This window comes from Nannobrachium achirus (assembly GCF_963921795.1).
Source record: "Nannobrachium achirus genome assembly, chromosome: 24".
NCBI classification, from domain to species: Eukaryota; Metazoa; Chordata; class Actinopteri; order Myctophiformes; family Myctophidae; genus Nannobrachium; species Nannobrachium achirus.
In genome coordinates, this window is record NC_137831.1 from 33,310,787 (window position 1) to 33,333,640 (window position 22,854).

The 22,854-nt window shown below is 45.2% G+C and overlaps 1 protein-coding gene across 1 annotated transcript in view; it reads right to left on the minus strand.

Moving 5' to 3' along the window:
* The window catches only part of LOC308280234 (TSC22 domain family protein 1-like), a 56,382-nt gene extending 36,457 nt beyond the window's left edge, over positions 1 to 19,925 (minus strand). The window contains exon 1 of the mRNA XM_080720495.1: positions 17,725 to 19,925. Coding sequence (XP_080576621.1) covers positions 17,725 to 19,691 — 1,967 coding nt within the window. The 5' untranslated portion in view covers positions 19,692 to 19,925. The remainder of the gene's footprint in view (positions 1 to 17,724) is intronic.
* Positions 19,926 to 22,854: the final 2,929 nt, after the last annotated feature.

The window sequence follows — 22,854 nt, forward strand, 5'->3', positions numbered from 1 at the left end:
TATATCACCCGCAGGCTCAACTAAGGATTCACACTCTTTGACCGGAGTCCCCCAGGGGCAGAGATGGACCGATTGCAAAATTCTTGGCCGATACCGATCCACCGGTTTCATGAAGGTCTGACCTGCCAAAACCGATTTTTCCGATACCGATTTCTTTAGCTAAGAACTAGAAAATAGGGTTGTTCCAATACCCTTTTTTCAGGCCAAGTAGGCCTACAAGACATACTTCAATTTGAGTACCAATAAGCTAGAAGAACACTAATGCCAAATCAATCACAATAGTACAATATCCAAAATCACAGACAATATCCAGTCTAATATGACCGTCTGGACTAGGCAGGAGGAAAGCAGGTGACGCATGCTTTTTCCCCCCTTCTTTTTGGAGACGACATTGACACAGGATTATGGAATATATCCATACATTGCAAAGGTAATCAGCACCATCTGTATTCTGTAGGCTGCCACTAAGTAGACTGGCTGCTACTTGCTAATGTTTACTTTAGTCACAGGACCAGAGCATCATGCTGTGCTGTGCCATTGACAATCTGCATAAAACCGGTATTTATGTCAGTGACCTGCCGGTCACCGATTCGGCCGGTTTGATATAATACCTGCCGATTTTTGATATTGGCCGATACCGATGTCCATCCCTACCCAGGGGTCTATACTAGGACCCCTCCTTTGTTTACAGGACATCTACAATGCGTCGCAAACACACGATGAGCTTGTAGATCTCCTATTGCTTGTAGATCTCCTACCGAGTGCCACGCTGCGATCTTGAAGTCTTTGAATATTTTGACCCGATTCTATAAATGTCTCCTAAATCCCTCTAAGGTTTTTGAAAAACACATGTTTCCATGTCAGTGGTTACTGTTTCATGTCAAGGTCCCCCAAAATTGTATGTATTTTGCCGTGGACCCCCCCCCATCTCAAAACATGTTGTTCCAGGGACCCCCAGAAGCAAAGATTTGAGTTCAATGGTTCGTTATAACGCTTATTACACACCTAATAAAGAAATGCATTAATTGAAGTTTAACAAATATTGTATTGATTCAAAAATTATTTAATTTCTTCCGCAAGAAGAAAACAGTCCATTAGTTTCCACATTTGACACAGGCTGTTTTATTTTGTCCTTGTGTACATAAGGGTAAAATTTACTTTTGTTGCGAATGAGCTGATTGCTATTGCTTCTATTGAGAAATAACAGACCGCAGAATGCTGTGATGAAACCATCAGAACCGAGCATTCAACCAAGCTGGGTAATAAACGGCATCGATGCACCACCATGCTCAATTTGGAAAATCAGGGGGGATAAACAGTCAGGAAGTGAGTTAAGTTGGCTTGAGGGGAGCTTTAGTCACTTAGAATGATATCTCTCATTTATAGTTTCCACAAAGAATACATGCCTATGCAATAGCTAATCGATTTAATTGATAAATACATAAAAGAATCATTAAAGATTAAAAAAACTCAGCAGATGTAAAACCTCACATGTCGCATCAATCTTATAGATCAGCAATTTTTGCTAATTTCTTCCTCGGCCTAGTGGGAATGTGCTTGCAAAATTTCATGGAAATCGCACTCAGTGTTAATGATTTGAGCCATTTTGCTCAAAAGGGAGCACTTTTGCAAACTTTGGAAGCCAATCTTAGCTAATCAGGATGGAATATGAAAAATCTGAATGACCCGTATACCGATTTACGTGATCTTTGGACAAAATAGGCGTACTGTCCCAAAATGTGTCTTACACAAATCCGCCTCCTGGTGGCACTCTAACAGGCCCATGTGAAAAATTGAGGGCAGAGGTTCTACTCTGGCACACGGGGATTGTGCTTGCACAGTTCCGCTGCCATCGTGCCAACAAAGCCAGAGTTTAGCTGTCCACAGACACACGGACACGCACGCACGTGGACGGACCGGGTGCAAAAGATAGTCTCCCCATGCCTTTCGGCCTGGCGGAGACAATAAGATAATATTTGCAGCCCTAGTGTAGAATACTGTCTGGCAGGCTGGTCTAGTACTTATTAAGCGGAACCAACAGAGCAAGCCACAAACTAAGTTACTGGTTCAATACTCACTACAGCAGCCATATGCGAGCTGTAAATGAGTGCCAAGCAGCAAATGACATCATGACAAAGTATTTGCATACTGGTTAAACAGTCCAAGATCCGGTGTAGTCATGTTGATGCAAGATTCAAAAAGCACAGTAAAGTTTGTCAACAGCAATGATCGTAAATACCACGCCCAGGGATGAAAAGTTGACGCTGAGATGACTTGAATATAGAGAAATGAAAAGAGGGGTGGAGGGGATGACAGGTGCAGGGGTGTCGCACCACATTCTGGGCCCTGGGTACAAGGATTCACTCACATTTTGTGCTTTAGCTATTGAAAAAATCGAACCTCTGTTCGAAGTGGAGCTGTGTGTGTGTGTGTGTGTGTGTGTGTGTGTGTGTGTGTGTGTGTGTGTGTGTGTGTGTGTGGGTGTCTGGCCTGGCCTGAACAACAGCGCCCTCGTGTGGTCACAAAAGGTCCTGTTCAAACTCAACGGGACAGTTCTCACTTGATGGTGAGGACAGTTCTCACTTGACGGTGAGGACACACATTGCTGCCTATGGGGAGCTCTGTTCCACACAGCTCCAAAAAAGCAGATATACAAGCTTGTAGATCTTGCTATTTTTGAAAAATCGTGAAAATTTGTGCAAGTCTGAATATTTCAAAGTTTTTTGAAAAACCTAAGTTACTATGTCAGTGGTGCTCAAACTTTTTCATGTGAAGGACCCTCAAAATGATATGTATTTGGCCACAAACCCCCATCTCAAAATATTTAGTTACAGGGACCCCCTAGAAGCAAAATTTTAGTTACAAATGTTCGCTTAAAAAATACATATATTCAAAGATTTGCACACGTTTTCACGACTTTTCAAAAATAGCAGATCTACAAGCTCGCAGTGCCGCGCTGTGAGCTTGTATATCTGCTATTTGTCAATAGTTAAAGTATAAAATAATTAAGGCCCCCTCCCCCCCACATACACACACACCTTGGGCCCTAGTAACTCAGTCCCACTTTCCTCCCCATTGTGACACCCCTGGATAGGTGTACAGTATAAACGCCTCACTGATTGTTATGAGGGGAGGAGATACAGGAGGAGTTTCTATCAGAAAAGATTGATGTCAGGTGAGCAGGCAAGGAGTTATCAGTTGATCAGGTTTACAGTGGAGGACTTGTTATCAGATGAGATTGAAGTCAAGAGATTGTGGGAGGAGACATTATACGGTGAGATTGTTATCAGGTGTGGTCGTCTCACGGTTACAATATCTAGCAACATAACTCATTGCGTTTATATGCACAGATGTATTCCACTTATATTCAGAATGACTGCTCATTCAGAATAGAAATGCTCATATAAACGTTTAGGAATGGCCATTCCGGTCTGACCGGAATGCATTTTCATTCTGGTCTGAAGGGGTGGTATATGCCGCTTCAATCGGGATACATTTGTCATATAAACGCTCCATTCTGAATGAACTGCTGTCTGGAATAAATGAAGTATGTTGCACCGAGTACCCCCCCCTTCCACCCCCCACCCCCACCCTACCCTTCTCCGACCTGAAGTATACTGAAGTACACATGCCCACAGTTCTATTCCGAATGAATCCTTTGGTCATGTAAACGACTGTGGAATGAGGGATACTTGTATTCAGGTCCCATGTAAACGTTTGGGTATGAAGCTCTATTCTGAATAAGTTCACTCTGAATGCCATTCTGAATGTGCATATAAACGCACCCATTGTTTCAGTCTGAGTCTGTGCACCTGTAGTTCATTAAACCCCCCCCCCCCCCCTCAGAAGAGGAGGTATCATGTCTTTCAGTTGCAGAAAAAACAAACACGTTCTAGCTTTGGGATCAAATTAATCTCATGGTTCCCCAATCGATTTCATGTTCAAATAACCACGCTGGGGGGCGCCGACTGGCCTACCGTTCCAGGCGCATACCACTCTTGGCTCAGTGTAGCCTGACAGCGTGTCGCTGGTTCGATTTCCCGTTCCCCGACCAACCTTTGCTTTGTGTCACTCCCCATCTCTCTTCCCATTTCCTGTCAGTCTACGGTACTGTCCTGTCAATAAAGGCATAACAAGCCCCAAAACATATCTTAAAAAAAAGATCCTTTGGAGAATAAACAATAAACCAATCCAATGTATGATTCTTGTGAGTTCAGCTGGACTCGGGTTTGAATCCAACTCTCCTCTCTCTCTCTCTCTCTCTCTCTCTCTCTGCCATTTGTTTGCCGTCTCTCTAGAATTTGCGGAATCTTGCGGTCGCTGTGAATATTGTAATTATATTTATGGGTATATGACAGAGGTGCTAATTTGAGTGCAGTAGAAGATACACCAGCCCTTTAGATAAACTGATAGCCTGAAGGCTCTTAGCCGTTTGACAACAGCACCTGACCCAGCTGGCGGTCCCAAGAGGTCAAAACTATTCACCTGTATCCACACTGCAAGTTTATCCACCTGTGCAGTACATACAATTTGATCAAAATGTTCTACAAGCATCTCTTAGTTTTTATTCTAGCATAATGAGTGAATGTTAATGTTGTTCTACCAACTTGAAATACAGCATTAAGGAATGCAGTATGTGAGCACCCGTAAAGGACTTAAAACTACAGTAACTAACCCCTAGGACCAAATGAAAACATGTGGCACTGCCACATTCCAGAGATCTTCGCTTCTCGTTGCCATAGAGGCAACACTGAGACCATTATAAAGTTTCAATAAATTTGCTGGGACAGACACACTCTGGAGAATGTTAAAGCTGCATTATGTAACTAACTTTTATGTCCTACCCCGGATTTGAACCTGTGTCTCCTGTGCAAGTGATGAACCCTTCATCACTGAGCTAATAGAGCCTGCCCGCTTGCTCAGGGGAGAAATGCAATTTTGACCTTCAAGCAGTAACAAGTTATACTGTATGTTGCCATAGAGATTGGACAAAATAACACCGTAGATAACTTTCTAAGCAAGAAAATGTAAGCGTTCAACTGTCGCATTCCAACATGTATTTAACTTTATTATACAAATAAATGAGCCTCTTCCTGAAACTGGGGCAAAGCCTTTGCTATGCTCTTGTCTTCTACTGGGCCATGTGTTGGAACTAGAGATTGCTAGTGAAAACCTAATGCCTACTTCCTACTAACAGACAGGCCTCCTTACAGGGAAAACTGTGTTTTTTGAGTAGGCATTATTCTGTTAATAAGGTATTCTGCAATCACAGCAGTAAAGTGAATTGTGTTATAAAACATGAGGTGATCCCTAAATTATCTAGGGATAAAATAAAGACTTTAAACTGTGGAAAGTGTTGTTAAAAAATGTATGCATGCAAGTGCTAGGACTTAATGACAAATACAGTACACTACTACGGTACAACATCTGGATGTATGAAGAAAGACTAGTAGCAGTTGTTACTGTAGCCTTGAAGGTCAAAAACATTCATGTCCTCACTTGTGCTTGCGGTCAGAAAAGCTAGGCTCGACCTGGGTCTAACCCCGAGAGCCATTTGTCTTTTGTTGAAAACGTTACAAAAGAACCTAAGTATAGCTCCCAACACACACCAGACGAGTCCTGGGTGATCCTTTCGTTTAAACTGCACACCACCAACTACGCAGAGATGACCATAAATCACAACACACCACTCATTTATTTTTCCTTTTTGTCTCTTCGCAATACCGGATTTGCAACGTTTCCCCTTCTTGTCAGCGTTCTCTTCCCGTTTTGGAAGTCCTGTGCTTGGTAGACATTCTCATCTTTTCAGAGAGAAGCAGAGGCTTACTGTAACTTATGTTAAATTATACAGAGTATAACTCGGGCAAGAAAGGAGGGAAACGTAAAATAAACATTAAGTTACCAGTAAGACTCCCTAATCGGGAGATACGCGACCGTAGGGGTGGGCGATACTGGATAAAAGCATTATCACGATATGCTTCATGCAGTATCACGATACACGATATTATCACGATACTGTTTTATGCGGGTTTTTAGGTTTATTATGATTATTAGACCCTCACATATATTCTATAGATAATCTATTCATTTGTATGCTGCAGATAGAAAGATAGACTAATCTATGATTTTTTTAATGATAACATTCAGATTTTTGATTAAACAATTATCATTTTTTACCTCAAAATATTTACTAGTTGGTGTGATGATGGTTCAGGTCATTCAAATGGGTCCCAGAAATGTTTTATGGGTTCCCTTAAAATGTTATCAGAGTGTTGTGAGCTTGTAGATCGGCTATATTCAAAACAATTTGGCGGGACCTCTCTGGGGGTCTCGACCCACAGGTTGACAACAACCCATGCCTTACCATTGAAACTTGAGGGAAAACAAATTACCTTATGGTTGGTTTATTAGACCCACACAGATATTCTATAGATAATCTATTCATTTTTATGCTGCAGATAGAAAGATAGTTTTTTTTTTAATGATAACATTCAGATGTTTGATTAACTCATTCCCTGCCAGGCCCGATAGTCCCGAGATTATTCCAATGTCTTTCCCCGCCAGGCCCGATAGTCCCGAGAATTAAAAAAAAAAAAAAAAAAAAAAAAAAAAAAAAAATCAAAAAAATTTTTTTTCAAAAATTTTTTTTGACCCCCAAAAATGGAGTAGGCATGATAGCAATCGCGAAATTGCATGTTTAACCCCCATAGCAACCCCATCTTTCAAGCATGGCAGCCATTTTGGCAGCCATCTTTGTTAAACATAGTGGCTGTTATCTCATGAATGCCTGAACGGATTTCCATTCGGATTTTTTTGTTTGAAAGCTGTGAGCAATGTGGACACACGTGGTGCATTATCTAGGCATGGGTGTGCATGATCCGTGCACACCCAATTACATGGAAGTCTATGGAGACGAATGGCAGGTGGGAGTACGGAGGTATGTTAAAATGGCGGTCAATGTGTTAAACAATTATCATCTTTTACCTCAAAATATTTACTAGTTGGTGTGATGATGGTTCAGGTCATTCAAATGGGTCCCAGAAATGTTTTATGGGTTCCTTTGAAATGTTTTTTGAGTGTTGTGAGCTTGTAGATAGGCTATATTCAAAACAATTTGGCGGGACCTCTCTGGGGGTCTCGACCCACAGGTTGACAACAACCCATGCCTTACCATTGAAACTTGAGGGGAAACAAATTACCTTATGACCAACCAAAGTCAGGAGGTATCAGCGGCGGGAACATAGGGGGCGCGTGAGTGCTTGAGCGTACTGTTATGAGAGCCCATTGATTTTTCGCCGACAATTCCTAGCACTCAGTCGTTCGCCCCAAACTGGCCAAACTGCATTCCTGGCACTCGGCCGATATCACACGTCGGCTTTGTCCCTTTCGAGGGCGTCACCCAGCGTCATAGCCCGCCTCCACATCCTGGCTGTATGTCTACTCTGTGTGATGTAGCCATGTAGCTCTACAGTATTCTACCCCCACCTCCAAAATAATAAAAAAAAAATCTCAACTGAACTGTTCTTATGCCTCATTCACATAGGGAGCAGCAAAGCTAAAGTTTTGCTTGCTTGGTCAATGTTATCTCAATGGAAACCAGCTTTAAAGATACAGGAGATACACAGAACAAAGCTTTGAAAGCTTTAAAGCTGGTTTCCATTGAGATAACATTGACCAAGCAAGCTAAACTTTAGCTTTGCTGCTCCCTATGTGAATGAGGCATTATAGTATTTTATCATGCCAGTAAAGCTCCTTTGAATTACTTTTCATTTATAGAGATCCATGATGGCCAAGCAGCACTGCAGCAGGCACAGTGAAGGTGACAGACCGCGATCAGGGAGGGAGAGATGTTTCATCCACATTTTTTTTGACAATATTTATTAGGGTTTTTTTTCTCTTTTTCTTTTTACACAGAAAATATTACATAAAAAAAAAACCATGTTCCTCCACAATTAAAATAGACAAAGATCTTGGGAAAAAAAGGTCTGTTTCTGCTTGTAGCATGTTAATGTAGGTGCAATATCATGCATTAATTACTGTGTTAAGATGTTGAAACACACTGATTGCTGAAAAGTCATGATTGCTCGTGTGTCATAAAAAATTCCTACAGTGCATTCATTTTATGACATCGTTATCGTACCACTGTACTATTGGCAAACTGTAAATAAAGTACTCAATGATGGAAAAAAAAATGCCTTTTCTTTTGCTGACATGAAATGGGATATTTTGATACCAATACGTTTGTACATTTACAGTTACTCAAGTATAGGCCTGTCTGCATTTTTAATTCAGGCTGCTCTGTTTCATTGGTTTTCAATTAAATTCAAAGGAGCTTTATTGGCATGATACCAAAGTGTCACAAAACTGCTGAAAATGGGGAACATATTAGCGTTGTGGGTTTTCAGTGCCCTCTAGTGGCCAAACATAGCAATGGTCATTATTATCATTTTGTCTAAGCGGCTGGCCGAGCAGGCGGGCGGGGGCGGGGGCGGGGGGGGAGGGGGGGGGGGCGGGGTAAAAAACGAGCACCCATTTGAATATTGAAACGTCACCGCCCCTGAGGAGGTTTGTTATGATACAAGCTTTATTTTTAGAGAATTACTCACTCATTATCATCCTAGCTTTTCGCTTTTCTACTAACAATAATGGCATGGTTTTTATGACTAAGCCAATTATGTAATAGATAAAATAGACGCAAAATAGACGCGACGATTTCACCGCGATTCGCGACGACACACGCATGCATCAATGGTGAAAACATAAGCACTTTACAAATAGCAGCAAATAGCTACTTGTTTATAGTTAATAAAAACAGATGCATGGATTTACAAGGTGATCTAAATCATCTCATCAATACTGCCAGAACACACAGCTATGGATGAGACTCCAGCACAGTTCAGCTTTGCAAGCAGTGAGATGGCTGATAGCGATAGCAGGACGGATAAGTAGTTTGCGTCCTGTTAGTTTAATGCATCCATTATAAAAAATATGCTTCAAAGAATGCAGGCCAAGCTGCATCACTGCTTTACTAAAGTCCCGTGAAAGTGAAACTAAATCGTGGACCACTGTGCCGTGCTCCTGCACACAATCACAACTCAGTCAGTGCTGTAGACACTCTGTAGCTGTCTGCGTGCTGCACGGGGGAGGGGCCGTGAAAGCAGGGGACAGATCCTCAAACTATATGACACGTTGAGCCGCGACACGTTATAGCTTGTAGATCTGTTCTTTTTGGCGAATTACACCACAGTACTATAGAAGTATAAATTAAGCAATAGAGCTGCGACTCATGGAACGTGCACTCGCTGTATCCAGAGCCTTTTCTAAATTACTGTTTGTATCACGAGAGAAACGATATTCTGAAATGGCCTATCGTGGCAAAGCTGTATCGCCGAGACGATAATTATCGCCATATCGCCCACCCCTATGCGACCGTCACGTCGCATACACAAACTTTAGAAGGCAATCGTAGCCAATCAGGAGGGAATATGGGAAATGAGATAGATCCATGTTGATGACATGACTTCAGAGATACTGTGTAAAATATGTAGGAGCAGTGTCAAAAAATGTGTTTTGCAGAAATCGGCCTGATTATGGCGCTAGAAGAGGCCATGTGAGAAATCAGGGGCAGAAGTTGTGATTTGCCATCAAAGTGGCAACAGTGCAACAGTGGCGGAGATAAGAGTAGGAGCAAAAGTGTGACGTGACGGACAGCCATACAGACAGACAGACGGAGGGACAGACAGCCAGTAGAACTTTTCATAGTAACTTGCGACCACCAGTTAAGTTACCAGTGTTAAAATAAAACAATTCACAGGAGGCAGGCAGTGATCACCCCATGTGCACAGTGCACATGTGGTTTTTGTTTAGCATTGACAACATTCACAGAGGCAGATGGCAAATAGAGACACCAAGTTGAAGTGGTAAATAGGTAGGAAGAGTAAATAATAACAAAGGGGACAAATGGAATTGGACATGGAGCTGCTTCTTTTGCTACTATGAGCAGGACACAGTGGTGATGATGATGATTGATGTGGTATGGCTGTGACTAGGTGTTCTGGTGTTGTGTGACATTAACCCATTTAGACCAGACAAATACCTAAAAAAAGTATTCTAAATCTTAATGGTTTTCTGAAAAACCTATGTTTCTAATATCAGTGGTTCTCAAACCTTTTCATGTCAAGGACCCATAGAATTAAATGTATTTGACCGTGTGGACCCTCATCTCAAAATATGTTGCTCCAGGGACCCCGGGAAAGAAAGATTTGAGTTACAAATGTTTTTAAAAAGATATATGATCTGCTACTTTTGATGCTTTTGTGTGACGCTCGGCTGTAGTATGATCAAGTAGGGTGTTAATTTACAAAAAAACACAAAGTTAGAATATGGAGATAAACGGTTTCTGCCCGATAGCAACGATGAACATAAAAGAGAAGAGAACTGGCTGAACAATAGCGCGCACGCACGCACACACACGCACGCACGCACGCACGCACGCACGCACGCACGCACGCACGCACGCACGCACACACCTGTCTTCTGTAAAACACCCCGCCTGTCTTCCCATATCAGCTTTTGCCTACGGCTCGTTCAAAGCCATTTCAAAGTCCTTCGGGCAAAAACCCATAAAAACAGACAGATTCATAATGTGAAAACCTCGGCTAGAGATACTTTTTTAAAGCAAGAAGAACCACTAATTCATAAGTCTGTCAACACAGAAACCACTTGTCAACAGGTTTCCATTAAGCAACCAGGGTTTCAAATGCACAGTAGCTCAAATATCTCAAATATCTCTACAGTCATTTCACTTCCCACAATTAATCACAGAATATTGGCATACTGTCAATACTGCAACATTCCCTTTTCATTATTTTAGAGCAGGCTGCAGTTGACAGCCAAGACGTCAACAAAAGATGCAGCCAGGTAAGGTAATAAAGTAAGTAGCCATGAGAACTGCCAAGGTCATGTTGCCCATAGGTCAGGGGCCTTTCTCCTGTTTCCTTAGAGCAGGGGTCTTCAACAGGGGGTCCGGGACCCCTAGGGGGTACTCAGAGTTACTACAGGGGGTCCTCCAAATCTTTGTGTGACTCCACTTGAACCCTAGCGTCCATATTCTGAAACTTTAGCCTAAATAGCAGATCTACAAGCTCACCACGCCTCGCACTGCGAGGCGTTGTGAGCTTGTAGATCGGCTATTTTTGGCAAAGAGGTTTGGTGTAGAGGAGAAAAAGAGCAGACTAAGTACAGAGTGAAAGGTCAAGTTTATTAAGTATTGACGGTTCAAGTGGTTAAATATCTGAAAACACATTGACATGAATTCAAAATACACTGACGATTGTGCCGTCAAATGATGAAACCACATGGTATCTATGGGTTGTGGGGGTCCCTGCTTCATCTCACTCTCGACTAAGGGGTCCTTGGCCTGAAAACTTTGAGGACCCCTGCCTTAGAGTGAGGCATCTTGTGTACAAGTACACCCCCTGGATATATGATGCTAAACGCGGCACACTGACTTACCCAAACATTGGGTAACATTTTTATGATCCTTGGTGTGTCCTGGCCGGGGACCGAACCGCGACCACCCAGTCTCAAGTCGGACACTCTAACCCAGGGGTCTTCAACGTTTTCAGGCCAAGGACCCCTTAATTGAGAGAGAGAGATGAAGCAGGGACCCCCGCAAACTTTTATCATATATTCCATATAGTGTAATCGTTTGACAGCACAAACACCAAAGCTCTTTGCTGAAAATTGCAGATAAGAGCTTGTAGATCTGCTATTTTTGGCTAAATTTCTCAAGGTTCAAGTGGTTAATATACAAAAAGGAGAAAAAATGTTTCCGTCACACAAAGATTTGGAGGACCCCCTGTAGTAACTCTGAGGACCCCTAGGGGTCCCGGACCCCCTGTTGAAGACCCCTGCTCTAACCACAATGCAACTGCGCTGGCTGGGCTGCAGGAAGTGCAATGTAAACTAATTCACTTTCCACAAAAGCAGTGACGCTTCTGAGTTTCCTGATCATAGAAATGAATTACATGAGGAGTAAACACGTAACTGAGCTGAATGTCAAGTCATGTTGACTCCAACCCTAGCGTTAATGTCAAGTCATGTTGATCCGGTTTGAGAAGACAAACAGAAACACAGAGAATGACAGGAAAAGAAAAGAGGGAGATGGGGAGGAGAGGGAGAAAAGAGGGAGGAACGGGAGACAGAGAGAAATAGGAAACAAAATAGCATAGTGCAGGGGTGGGCAGGGCAGGCACTGGGCACTGGGGATGGAGCTCGTACATTTGTATTGATAAAGAGCACCTTATCGATCCTGCTTATTGTGTCGGGCTTTTATCGAGCCCACTATTGAGCGTTTTCTAATATTTTGTGGAAAGACGTGAGACAAACTCTGAACAGAACTGGTATCTTTTTTTATTGGCCACTTGTTGTGACTATGAGTTTGTGGCTGACCACCATCTATGAAGATGACAATTGACAAAAGTAACAAATATTATCATAAAAACAATCATTTATTAGTGTGCAATAAGTGTTAAATGACTTTATATAATGAATAGTACTGTAATAATTTCCTGATCGCCTCTTGTCTTGATCGTTTTATGGGCCGTTCTGCTCGATAACAAGCTTGATAAGCCCAAAGCTTATTGATACCGGGTACTCAATAAATTTGTTATCACGTTTGCAGGCATTGACACCAAGGCTTGCCCACCTGCCCCCAGCAGGTACATAAAACGTTCGGGCAGGTGAAGTTGGCTTTCAGGTTGCCCGACCGGGAAAGTGCTCATTTCAGAGGGGACGCAACTGTCTATAAACACAACATGAGATATCTGTCTAAACACCTGAACGTGGCCAGAGCACTCTGTCTTCTGGTCTGTGGAATGTAAAATAAGAGCACTGTTTACCTATACTGTGCTGTGTTCACTGTTGCAACACTTAAAAATATAAAATAGGCGTGAACCGGTAGTCATATTCAATCACAGCTATGCACGTATTTGGATAAAAATGTAGGTACGTATGACATTTATCGCACCGCCCCAGGGGGTAAAAAAGTGTTAAATTGAGCGGTAATTAAAATCTTACCTATCATTTTATAATGGAAGATTTACTCTTCGGGCAAGTGGGCATGACATTTAGGCAAGTAGAACATGAACTATACTTGCCCGATGGGCAAGTGACTCTGAGACCTTAGTTTCAACCAACCCTGAAGTTTGTAGCGAACCCTTGTTTCAAGTTCCATCCCTACTGGGCACCCATGCACCCACCTCTTATTGATCCATCAGGCAGATGAGAGGGCTATTGTGATCAGTTGAGTAGTTATGTTTGATCTGCATAAGACATTTCTCCCCAGATAGTCAGAACTTATCTTAACTTTATTATTCATGTTAACTTTATTATTGACTCACTATGTGTTCGGTTGTATCAAAGCCATTGCAAAGTGCCCATAAAAAGGTTTGTCATACCTAGCCTAGTGTGTGATCACAAAAAACTGTCTGAGAAGTGTTAGTATAGATTACATGGTGTACTAACATCTTAAGCCACCCATTAAAACCGGGAAAGCATTTTAGATTTTAGCCTTGGCTATTCAAAAATAGCAGATGTACAAGCTCACAGCTCGTCACTTCGTGCCATGCTGCGAGTTTGTACGTCTGCTATTTTTGAAATTCTTTGAGAAAAATGGTGAATAATTTGGATTCCTTTTGGCCCTGGCCCAAAACATTTTTTCAGATGGGGGTCCGCAGGCGGCCATGTCCTTCCTTGGCATGAAAAAGTCAGATAACTACTGACTTAGAAGGCATTTGTAGAATCTGCCTCAGGTCTTAATGGTTTAACAGGGGACACAAGAGGAAAGAGAGAAAGAAAGTAACAGAGATAGGGATCTAGATCCGTGTCTAGAGAACCCTATCGAGATCAGAGATCAAGAGAGTGAGAGGGACAGAACCCACGTGATAGGAGCAGGATTGTAAACAACACACACACACACACACAATGTGATGACCAGCTACTGTTTTGCACTGTAGACAGTACAGCTACTGACTCATGGCAAAACACAAACACGTGCAGCGCGCACACACACACACACACACACACACACACACACACACACACACACACACACACACACACACACACACACACACACACACACACACACACACACACACACACACACACACACACACACACACACACACACACACACACACACACACACACAGTCGGACAGAGGGCAGGCAGGCAGGCACATAAACAGACGCCTGGACGTGCACACATGCGCAGCGGAAAACACAAGACACACAGTGGGCTAGGCACACAAACACACCAGCGCCATGGTGGGGATATGTCAGCTGTTGTGATGGCTGTCACAGTGGGGGGGGGGAGCTCTGACTACTAACAGCTGAACATGAATAGGCCTACTCTCACTTATTTACTCCGTTCTCTGGGCCTACTCTAGCGGGCATGTGTACAAAGTCTACAAACGTACAATGCACACTCGCACAGCCACCCTAATGGGATAATTTAAAGATGGTAACATTTTTAAGGTGAATAATTGTTTATTGGGATGGGATGATAAGCGATATTATCGTTTATCGTGATTAAAAACACTAACGATAATCGTATTGTGGATATTTAATTTATCGTTAAATTGTCCTCCGTCATGCACTGCGATCAATTCACATTTTATTTGACGAGCTGCGTATCCGGTACCATTTAAACCCTCTATTGGTATAACGTACTTATAATATACATACTTGATACAGTCTTTTTTTCACTCTAGTCTCTACCAAATCTCTTTGCCCAAAAATATCCCATCTTTGTAAATCTGCTATTCTTTGGAAAATGTTCCACCCCAGGATAATGATTGACCCCAAGATGATTAGCTTATTGTGCAACATTGTTTTCTCACTCAGTAAACAAACCAACATACAGTTTAAGTGTATATCTGCACATTCCTAAAGTGACAATTTAAGGACTTGTAAGACCTTTTTAATACCTCTAAAATGAAAAATTAAACAATGGCCAAATAGTCATGTATTAGTAGCAGAAATTGTGAAAATCGCAGCTCTACTTGCTGTTGTGAGCATGTAGATCTGCTATTTTCACAACAGAACTGTCTTAAATAAAATGTACTTCCTAAACTCTTCCGACTCCTAGTAGTGCTTTTCAGGGTTCAACTATGATTATTTTGGGGGGGGGGGGGGGGGGGTCACGGCCTGAAAAGGTTGAGTACCACTGCTTTAGAACAGTAACACTGGCAGACACACACTGGCAGTGGTTGGAGGCACCCTCCATGTTCTGATACTGACAGATGTTGACCAAGTTGAATTGTACCCAGCAGTGTTCCAGATTCACTCTGCAGGATACCCAACACGGAAGTACAGTACAACAATAGATGCTCTGCCCTCTTTGCTGTATTTCGAACTTGCAGATGTCATGGATTGCAGCTTTAGCAATATTTGTGTGTACAAAGTTATTGCAACTGGAGCAATAATCTGGACCTTTACTTGCTATGTGCACATTTGTGTGTGTACTTTTCCCCTTTCTTTTTACAATCTACAAATTTACCATGTGACTTCTCATTTCCAGGTCAGGCTTTGAGGTCACGAACTTCTTATCTCTAGACCAGAGGTCTTCAACAGGGGGTCCGGGACCCCTAGGGGGTCCTCAGAGTTACTACAGGGGCTCCGCCAAATCTTTGTGTGATCATGTTTGATCACTTGAACCCTAGCATCCCTATTCTTAGTGAAACATTTATAGCCAAAAAATAGCGCGAGGCGTTGTGAGCTTGTAGATCTGCTATTTTATTTTTGGTAAAGAGGTTTGGTGTAGAGGGAAAAGAAGAGCAGACTAGTACTAGGTATTGACAGTTCAAGTGGTTAAATATCATGACAATACACATGAATCCAGCCTACAAAGATAATAGTGCTGTCAAGTCTAAGTTGTATAAGAAATAATCCATGTACATTTTTAATCTGCAACTATACGATATGTAGTGGGGGGTCCTTGCTTCATCTCTCTCTCAACTAAGGGGTCCTTGGCCTGAAAACGTTGAAGACCCTTGCTCTAGACCACAATCTGGTGGGGGCTCTGTCTGCTCAATAGTGCGAGTGGAGACTGTGACTGCAGCTGGGATTTCAAACTTGAGACCTCCCAGACGTGTGCATGGTACCACCACTAGCAGAACTCTAGCAAAAACACACAATGCCTAGAGAGGAGGAATGCTTACATTTCGCTGTCAAACCAGAGCCAAGATTTTAATGGCCCGGATCGAACGCGGCTCTCCGCTTCCTTTGCGGGGGCCCGTATCACGGCTGCAGCGGCGACAGCTGCTGCCCAAAGACAAAGACCCTCTGCTGTATCTCCCAACGGCACATGGCAGGAGTTTGTGGTTGGATCCAGGGCAGGCGGCTATATTTAGAGACAACCGCACCTCTTCTAGGAAGCTACTGTACCTGCACGCGCAATGATAAACTGCTCCTCAGGAAAGAGCCGAACGGATAAACACAGTGGACGGCGGATAGGTTGGTTCGCCAAAGTGCCGTGACATTGTGAAACGTGAACAAACCATTGTGCGCAGCTTCCCCAAGGGTGTCAGAACTAAACACAGCCACAGTGTCTAATAAAAGCCGAGAGAGAGAGAGAGAGAGAGAGAGAGAGAGAGAGAGAGACAGAGAGAGACAGAGAGAGACAGAGAGAAGAGACTACTGCATGTTGAAGCTGTTCTCCAAACCTGGTGTAATAGAGGGCTGGGGGTCAAACAGAGCAGTGCATCATGGTCCTGCACACAGTGACTCAGCACTTACAGGCAGCAACAGATATATTTCAGAATAGCACGTTTCAGGGCACCGACGACAGGCTGCGCCAGCGTCAGTTGCCTAGAAATCTGAAGACTCAAACTGAACACTATCAAAGTGACCTTTAGGGGATCATGAGGCTGCTTTGCCCTCTAACGTTGGCCTCAACCTACAGCTGCTAGAATCCAATGAATCAAACTCCCGCGGTGCAGTTTGTATGCGATGTCTGTTGTGGTTATAAATAGCAAAACACTAGTATAGCATATTCGTGAATCTAATCATATTACGCAAACCCTATTCATGACATTGTGAGTTAAAGCTATAGGATGATACTAGGGATGGGACGATAATCGATATTATAGTTTATCGTGATAAAAAAACACTTGCGATAATCGTATCGTCTATCGTGGAGATTTAGTTTATCGTGATATCGTCCTCCGTCATGCGCTGGGATCAATTCAGCTTTTATTTGCCGAGCTGCATATCCGGTACCACTTAAACCCTCTATAATTGGTAAAAAGTACTTATATACGTACTTGATACCGTCTTTTTTTTCACTCTCTATCAAATGTCTTTGCCAAAAAATAGCCGATCTACAAGCTCACAACGCGTCTGCTATCTTTTGGCAAATGTTTCGTCCCAGGATAATGGATGTTGATTATCGCGATAATATCGTAAATCTAAATTTCTTTGGTCACAATCACAATTATCGTGATATGAAATGTTCATATCGTCCCATCCCTATAGTATAGAATATTCATGAATCTAATCATATTACGCTAACCCTATTCATGAAATTGTGCCTATAGGTTTTCACTGATGATGCATATCTAAAACATAAAATGTCCACTCTTGGCCTAAAGTGGATGATTCTTTTTTTTTTTACATTTGTATTCTTGTAATAGGCCAAGATGAGCCATTCAAACCTCACCTGTCGTCTCCCTCTACGGTATGCGTCCTGAGACCCGCGGCAGCAGCAGCCACCAGTGCGCTGGCCTCGGCCGCCATCCCCATCTGGGTCAGAGCTCCGGCGGCGCCGATGGCCTGCGTGACCGTTCTCTCTCCCCTGGGCATGCCCAGCAGGCTCTGGTGCTGGAACAGCAGTCTCTGGGGATCGTCCAGCTGGGCAGACCTCAGGGAGCCCATGTCCATGTGCTGCAGCCCCCCCTGAGGTCCACCCTGGATGAAAGTCGCGCCTGGCGCCAGGAGAGGCTGGAGGTCGGCTTGCAGTGACGTCAGGGGCAAGTAGTGGGTCCCATGAGGAGCGGGCGCCCCCGGGGCTGGCATGGCGGCGGCGGGGTGGGCCTGGGCTTGTTGAGAGGGGTGGAGCTGCTGCTGGGGCTGTGCTGCCGGGGCCGGGGCAAAGTTGGCATGAGCAGCGGGGGCCTGCTGGCGCTGGAGGAAAAGCTGCGGAGCAGGAGCGCCCGCCGGCTGGGTTCCGCCCCCGAGCCCCATCGTCATGGAGACACTCGGGGTGATGTGAGGCTGCGGAGGCACCTGTGTCTGGAAAGGGGCCGTGGGCTGGATGAAATCTGGCTGCCGAACCGCTCCCTGGCCCACCATCCCGCCAGGGAGCTGGGGTGCAGCGTAGCCAGCTTGGGCCTGATGGGAGTCAGCAGCAGCATATTGCACGGGCAGTGGCTGGGGCATCGCGGAGGGAGGCTGACCCCCGGCACCCTGTGCCATCACCTGTGGCACGGTAGGAGGCTGCTGGAGAATGTGCCCCCCGCCACCGACAACACCCTCCTGGGCGGGGGTCTGCATGGGTTGGGGGCTTGTGAAGTCCTGGCCTGGTTGTGGGTAGGGCTGCAGCGTTTGGGGCGGTTGCAGAGCAGCCGGGCCCGGGCTGGCCGGCTCCACCTCCGCGGCCGCCTCCGCAGCGGCAGCCCTGGCGGTCTCTGACGCGGCGGTCTGGGGGACCTCCTTCTCGTAGTACTCCGTGCACATCCACCTCCCTTTGCGGAATGGCTCAGAGTTAGTGTCCAGCTTGACCACCCTGAAGCGGGAGCCAGTGGCGGCCTGAGTCTGGGTCTGCTGGGGAGGGGCACTGGGGGTGGCAGCCTGTCCCATCCCAGCGGAAACCCCCTGCCCGCCTCCACCTGAGGCGTTGAGAGCGTTCACAGTTTGGTGAGTCTCACCGACAGCAGCAGCTACTTGCTGGATCGCTGCCCCGGCGGCAGCAGGTATGATGTTATCCAACACCGGTGGCCTCTGGGACTGGCTCGGTCCTGGCACAGCTGTAGAAACCGGAGCCGGGCCAGAGGTAGCCATGGGAGCCCCGGCGGGGGCCCCCCCAGTGGCTGGCGGAGGAAGCTGAGCTCCGGCCATGTTGTCGGAGTGATGATGGTGGTGATGGTGCACGGTGCCGTTCACCATGGACACCTGCTGCTGGGGGCCCGGGGGGAACGGCTGTGGGTGCAGCGGCTCGTTGGGGGACGTGAGGCCGGGCGTGTCGACCCCGTGGAGGCTGTTGAGCGTCTCGTCGGAGGAGCTCCTCTCGGGCACCCCCGTGTCCGTCGCCCGGGACACGGCGGACACATCCAGCATTTCAGAGGAGGAGAGGTCCTCCGTGTGGGACTCGTCCATGTCGTCGTAGCTCTCCGTGTCGTCCGCCAGGCTGTTGTTGGCGCTGATCTGAGCCGAGGTGACGCTCGTTATCTGGAAGCCGCTCTTCTTCTTCACCTGAGCGCCGGTCGCCTGAGACGACTGTGTCTGGTGGTGGAGCATCGGGGAGGAGGACCCGGCCTGTGGCGCATTGTCGTCCACGTTGCCGGTACCGGCTGCGGAGGACGCAGGCGCACCGGCGCTGCCCCTCCGATGGTGGAACGCTGCTGCCTGGTGGGGCATCTTCTTACTGCCAGTCCCGGCTGGATCTCCAGAGAAGTCCTGGTGGTGCATGTCGGTGTCAACAAGGGCCAAGACGCGGCTGCCGCCGGCTGTGTTGTCTGCTATGGGCCCAAAGCAGACGGCCAACCAGGGTCTTGCGCCGCCAAGGGTATAGCGGCTAGAAAACCAGACAGTAAGGGTTATTCACATTCATGGATTGTACCCCAGTGACGTCACTGGGGTAAACTTTTCTGCACAACTTTGGTGGTGACTTTTGGTTTCAGTAGACACCCCACAGTGCAGACCGTTCAGTGTTATGGATGCTAATTCCCAATTCAAGAATAATATACTGAGGTTGGGTTGAAATTCGAGATGGTTTCCTGTCAGGTTCAATTCTATGGGGCCATAAGTAATAAGTCAACGTAATGAATGTGTAACAACCAAGCTAACGCTAATAATACTGATAAAATAACGGCACTGTATTGTCCACGGTGTCCGGCCGGCAGTGTCTCGTTGCATATATGTGTTATGACCGTCCCCACCTCAGTGATGCAAAGCAAATAAACAAAACAATGGGGAGTTAGCTTGCTTTTTCCCCCCCTTTTTAAATAGCTACCTAGCCGTTAGCTTAAAAAGCTAAAGCTGGACCGCTAATGGCAACCAGCCCTATAGTCAGTCTCCTTCTCGGAGCCGGGCAGCTTGCCGGTTCATTACCTCCCAAAGAAGAGAATCGCAGATTGTTTTCACGATGTTTATATTATAGACGATATTATAATCCAGAGATGCAGGATGGGGATGATGAAGGGAGGTCCTTTTTTTTAGGTGGTCTTCTTCAGAGAAGTGGAGGGAGGAGGTGGAGGAGGAGGAGAACCAGGCTGGCCGGTGTGTGTCGCACCACCACCAACCGAGCCATCCATCTCATCCAGACACGTCCCGAATATGTCTCCTTTCTGTATTCCAGATCAGACGGCGGCGGTGGGGATGGATCAGACGGCGATCATCGGTAAATCCATGATCAGTCGATATCGATCGATAGGGAGATCGATCGCGTCCGATGTTGTCTTGTCGGGTGGTTATAAAAGCTGCTATAACGTGCAGTAGGGGTGTGTGTGTGTTTGCTGTATCATTGCCGGTACGCTACGGGCCGGGGCTGTCAGTCTAGTCTAGAGAGAGAGAGGAGAGGAGGGGACGAGAGGAGAGGAGAGGGGAGGGCGAGGGGCGTGCTCGTTTTTGCCAACGGGTCTGAGGCCCTAAGCTAGATGCAGAATAGATGTTCTGCATCTAGTTTAGGGCTTTAACTCAAATGAAATCTTTGCTTCTGGGGGTCCCTGGAACAAAATATTTTGAGATGGGGGTCCACGGCCAAATATCTATCATTTTGGGGGTCCTTGACATGACAGAGTTTGGGAACCACATAGCAACATACGTTTTTTAGAAGACATTTGTAGAATCGGCCTACATCAATGGTTCTCAAACTTTGTCATGTCAAGGACGTCAAGGACCCCCAAAATGATATGTATTTGGCCACGGACCTCCATTTCAAAGTATTTTGCTCCAGGGACCCCCAGAAGCAAAGATTTGAGTTAAAAATGTTCACTCTAAATGTGGGTCTTCTTGAGGTAGATGCAGAATTATCTATTCTGCATCTAGTTTAGGGCCTCAGACCCGTTGGAAAACGCCAGGTCCCTGGCGAGGGAGGGGTGTACGCAAACAAGCGCACGTGCGCATGCGCAGTGTCCAACAGAAGATCTGCAAGCTCACAAGGCGTCGCGGAGGCGATGACTTGTGAGCTTGCAGATCTGCTGTTTGTCTGCCGGCGCGACACCGCCGTACGACGGAGGGTAAACGAGGCATTTGCAGTTTGCTGTTACTTGCACTATGCACATAGACAAAATTAATGGACTATTAAAGCGGAATAATATAAAACAAGTGATTTATAGTGTGCCTTTTTTTTGCCTCTTAGCACATATTTGACAGGTTTCTACTGCCTGTACTTTATTTCTATCTCAATCATTTTTTTTGTATTAGGCTATCTTTTGAATTTTAGTTTATTTGCACATTATTTAAAACTGGTAGGAAAGAAACGAAAAATCTAAACATGATGTGAAGGAAAGGAAAGGCCAAAAATACTAGCCCAATAGGTATCTACCGGTATGACAAATGCTGTATGAGAATCTTGAAAAATGATAGACAGACAGACAGACAGACAGACAGACAGACAGACAGACAGACAGACAGACACACACACACACACACACACACACACACACACACACACACACACACACACACACACACACACACACACACACACACACGTCCCAATGATTATATTGTATTTTTGGTGTTTTTATGCTGATGAATTGGATACATTAGGACCACAATGGAAACACATCCTCAGGACTTTTTGGTGTTATCCTTTTAGCCCAAATTAAAAACTGTACCAGTGTTTGCATTTCTGTCTAATAAAGTATTAAATCAATCAATCAATCAATGGCCACCAACATGTTGCTGCTGTATGAGCGACAAATAAAACTCTTCTATTATTCTTCTCTCCATGAACACCACTGGTGGTGTGGTTGTGATGCTGAACTGCTTTTTCTACGCTCACAGACTATAGCTTTCGATGCATTGATTGATTGAATTGCATCAAAATAATGTTTCTAATTTAATGACATTTTGATGTTTCGAATGACTACTGACTGAAACGATCACCTGGGGTGACAGGGGCCTTCTCTGTTGCCGCCCCCTCCCTATGGAACTCACTCCCAGCAGCACACATCAAAGCTGCCCCCAATCTGCTAGCCATCATAGGCACATGCTCACATAGACATCAAAGCCCCTGCCTTTTAATCCTTCTGTAAAATCACACCCGTGTGAACTGAGCGGTGGTTGTGGTGTGTGTGTGTGTGTGTGTTTGTGTGTGTGTGTGTGTGTGTGTGTGTGTGTGTGTGTGTGTGTGTGTGCGCACACGCGCGCTTGCGTGTGTGTGTGTGTGTGAGAGAGAGAGAGAGAGTATTGCAGTTGATGCTCAGACTAGACTCAACAGCACCCTCTCTGGTCACTGAGTGGTAGTTCAGGCTACATACACACACGGATACACGGATACACGGATACATACACGGATACATACACGGATACACACACGGCCATGCTAAGGAGCGGTCTACCACCGCTCAAAAAGTGCCCTCTCCAGAACCATGAATGCAGTTTTTACTGTGGTGAAAAAAATGCA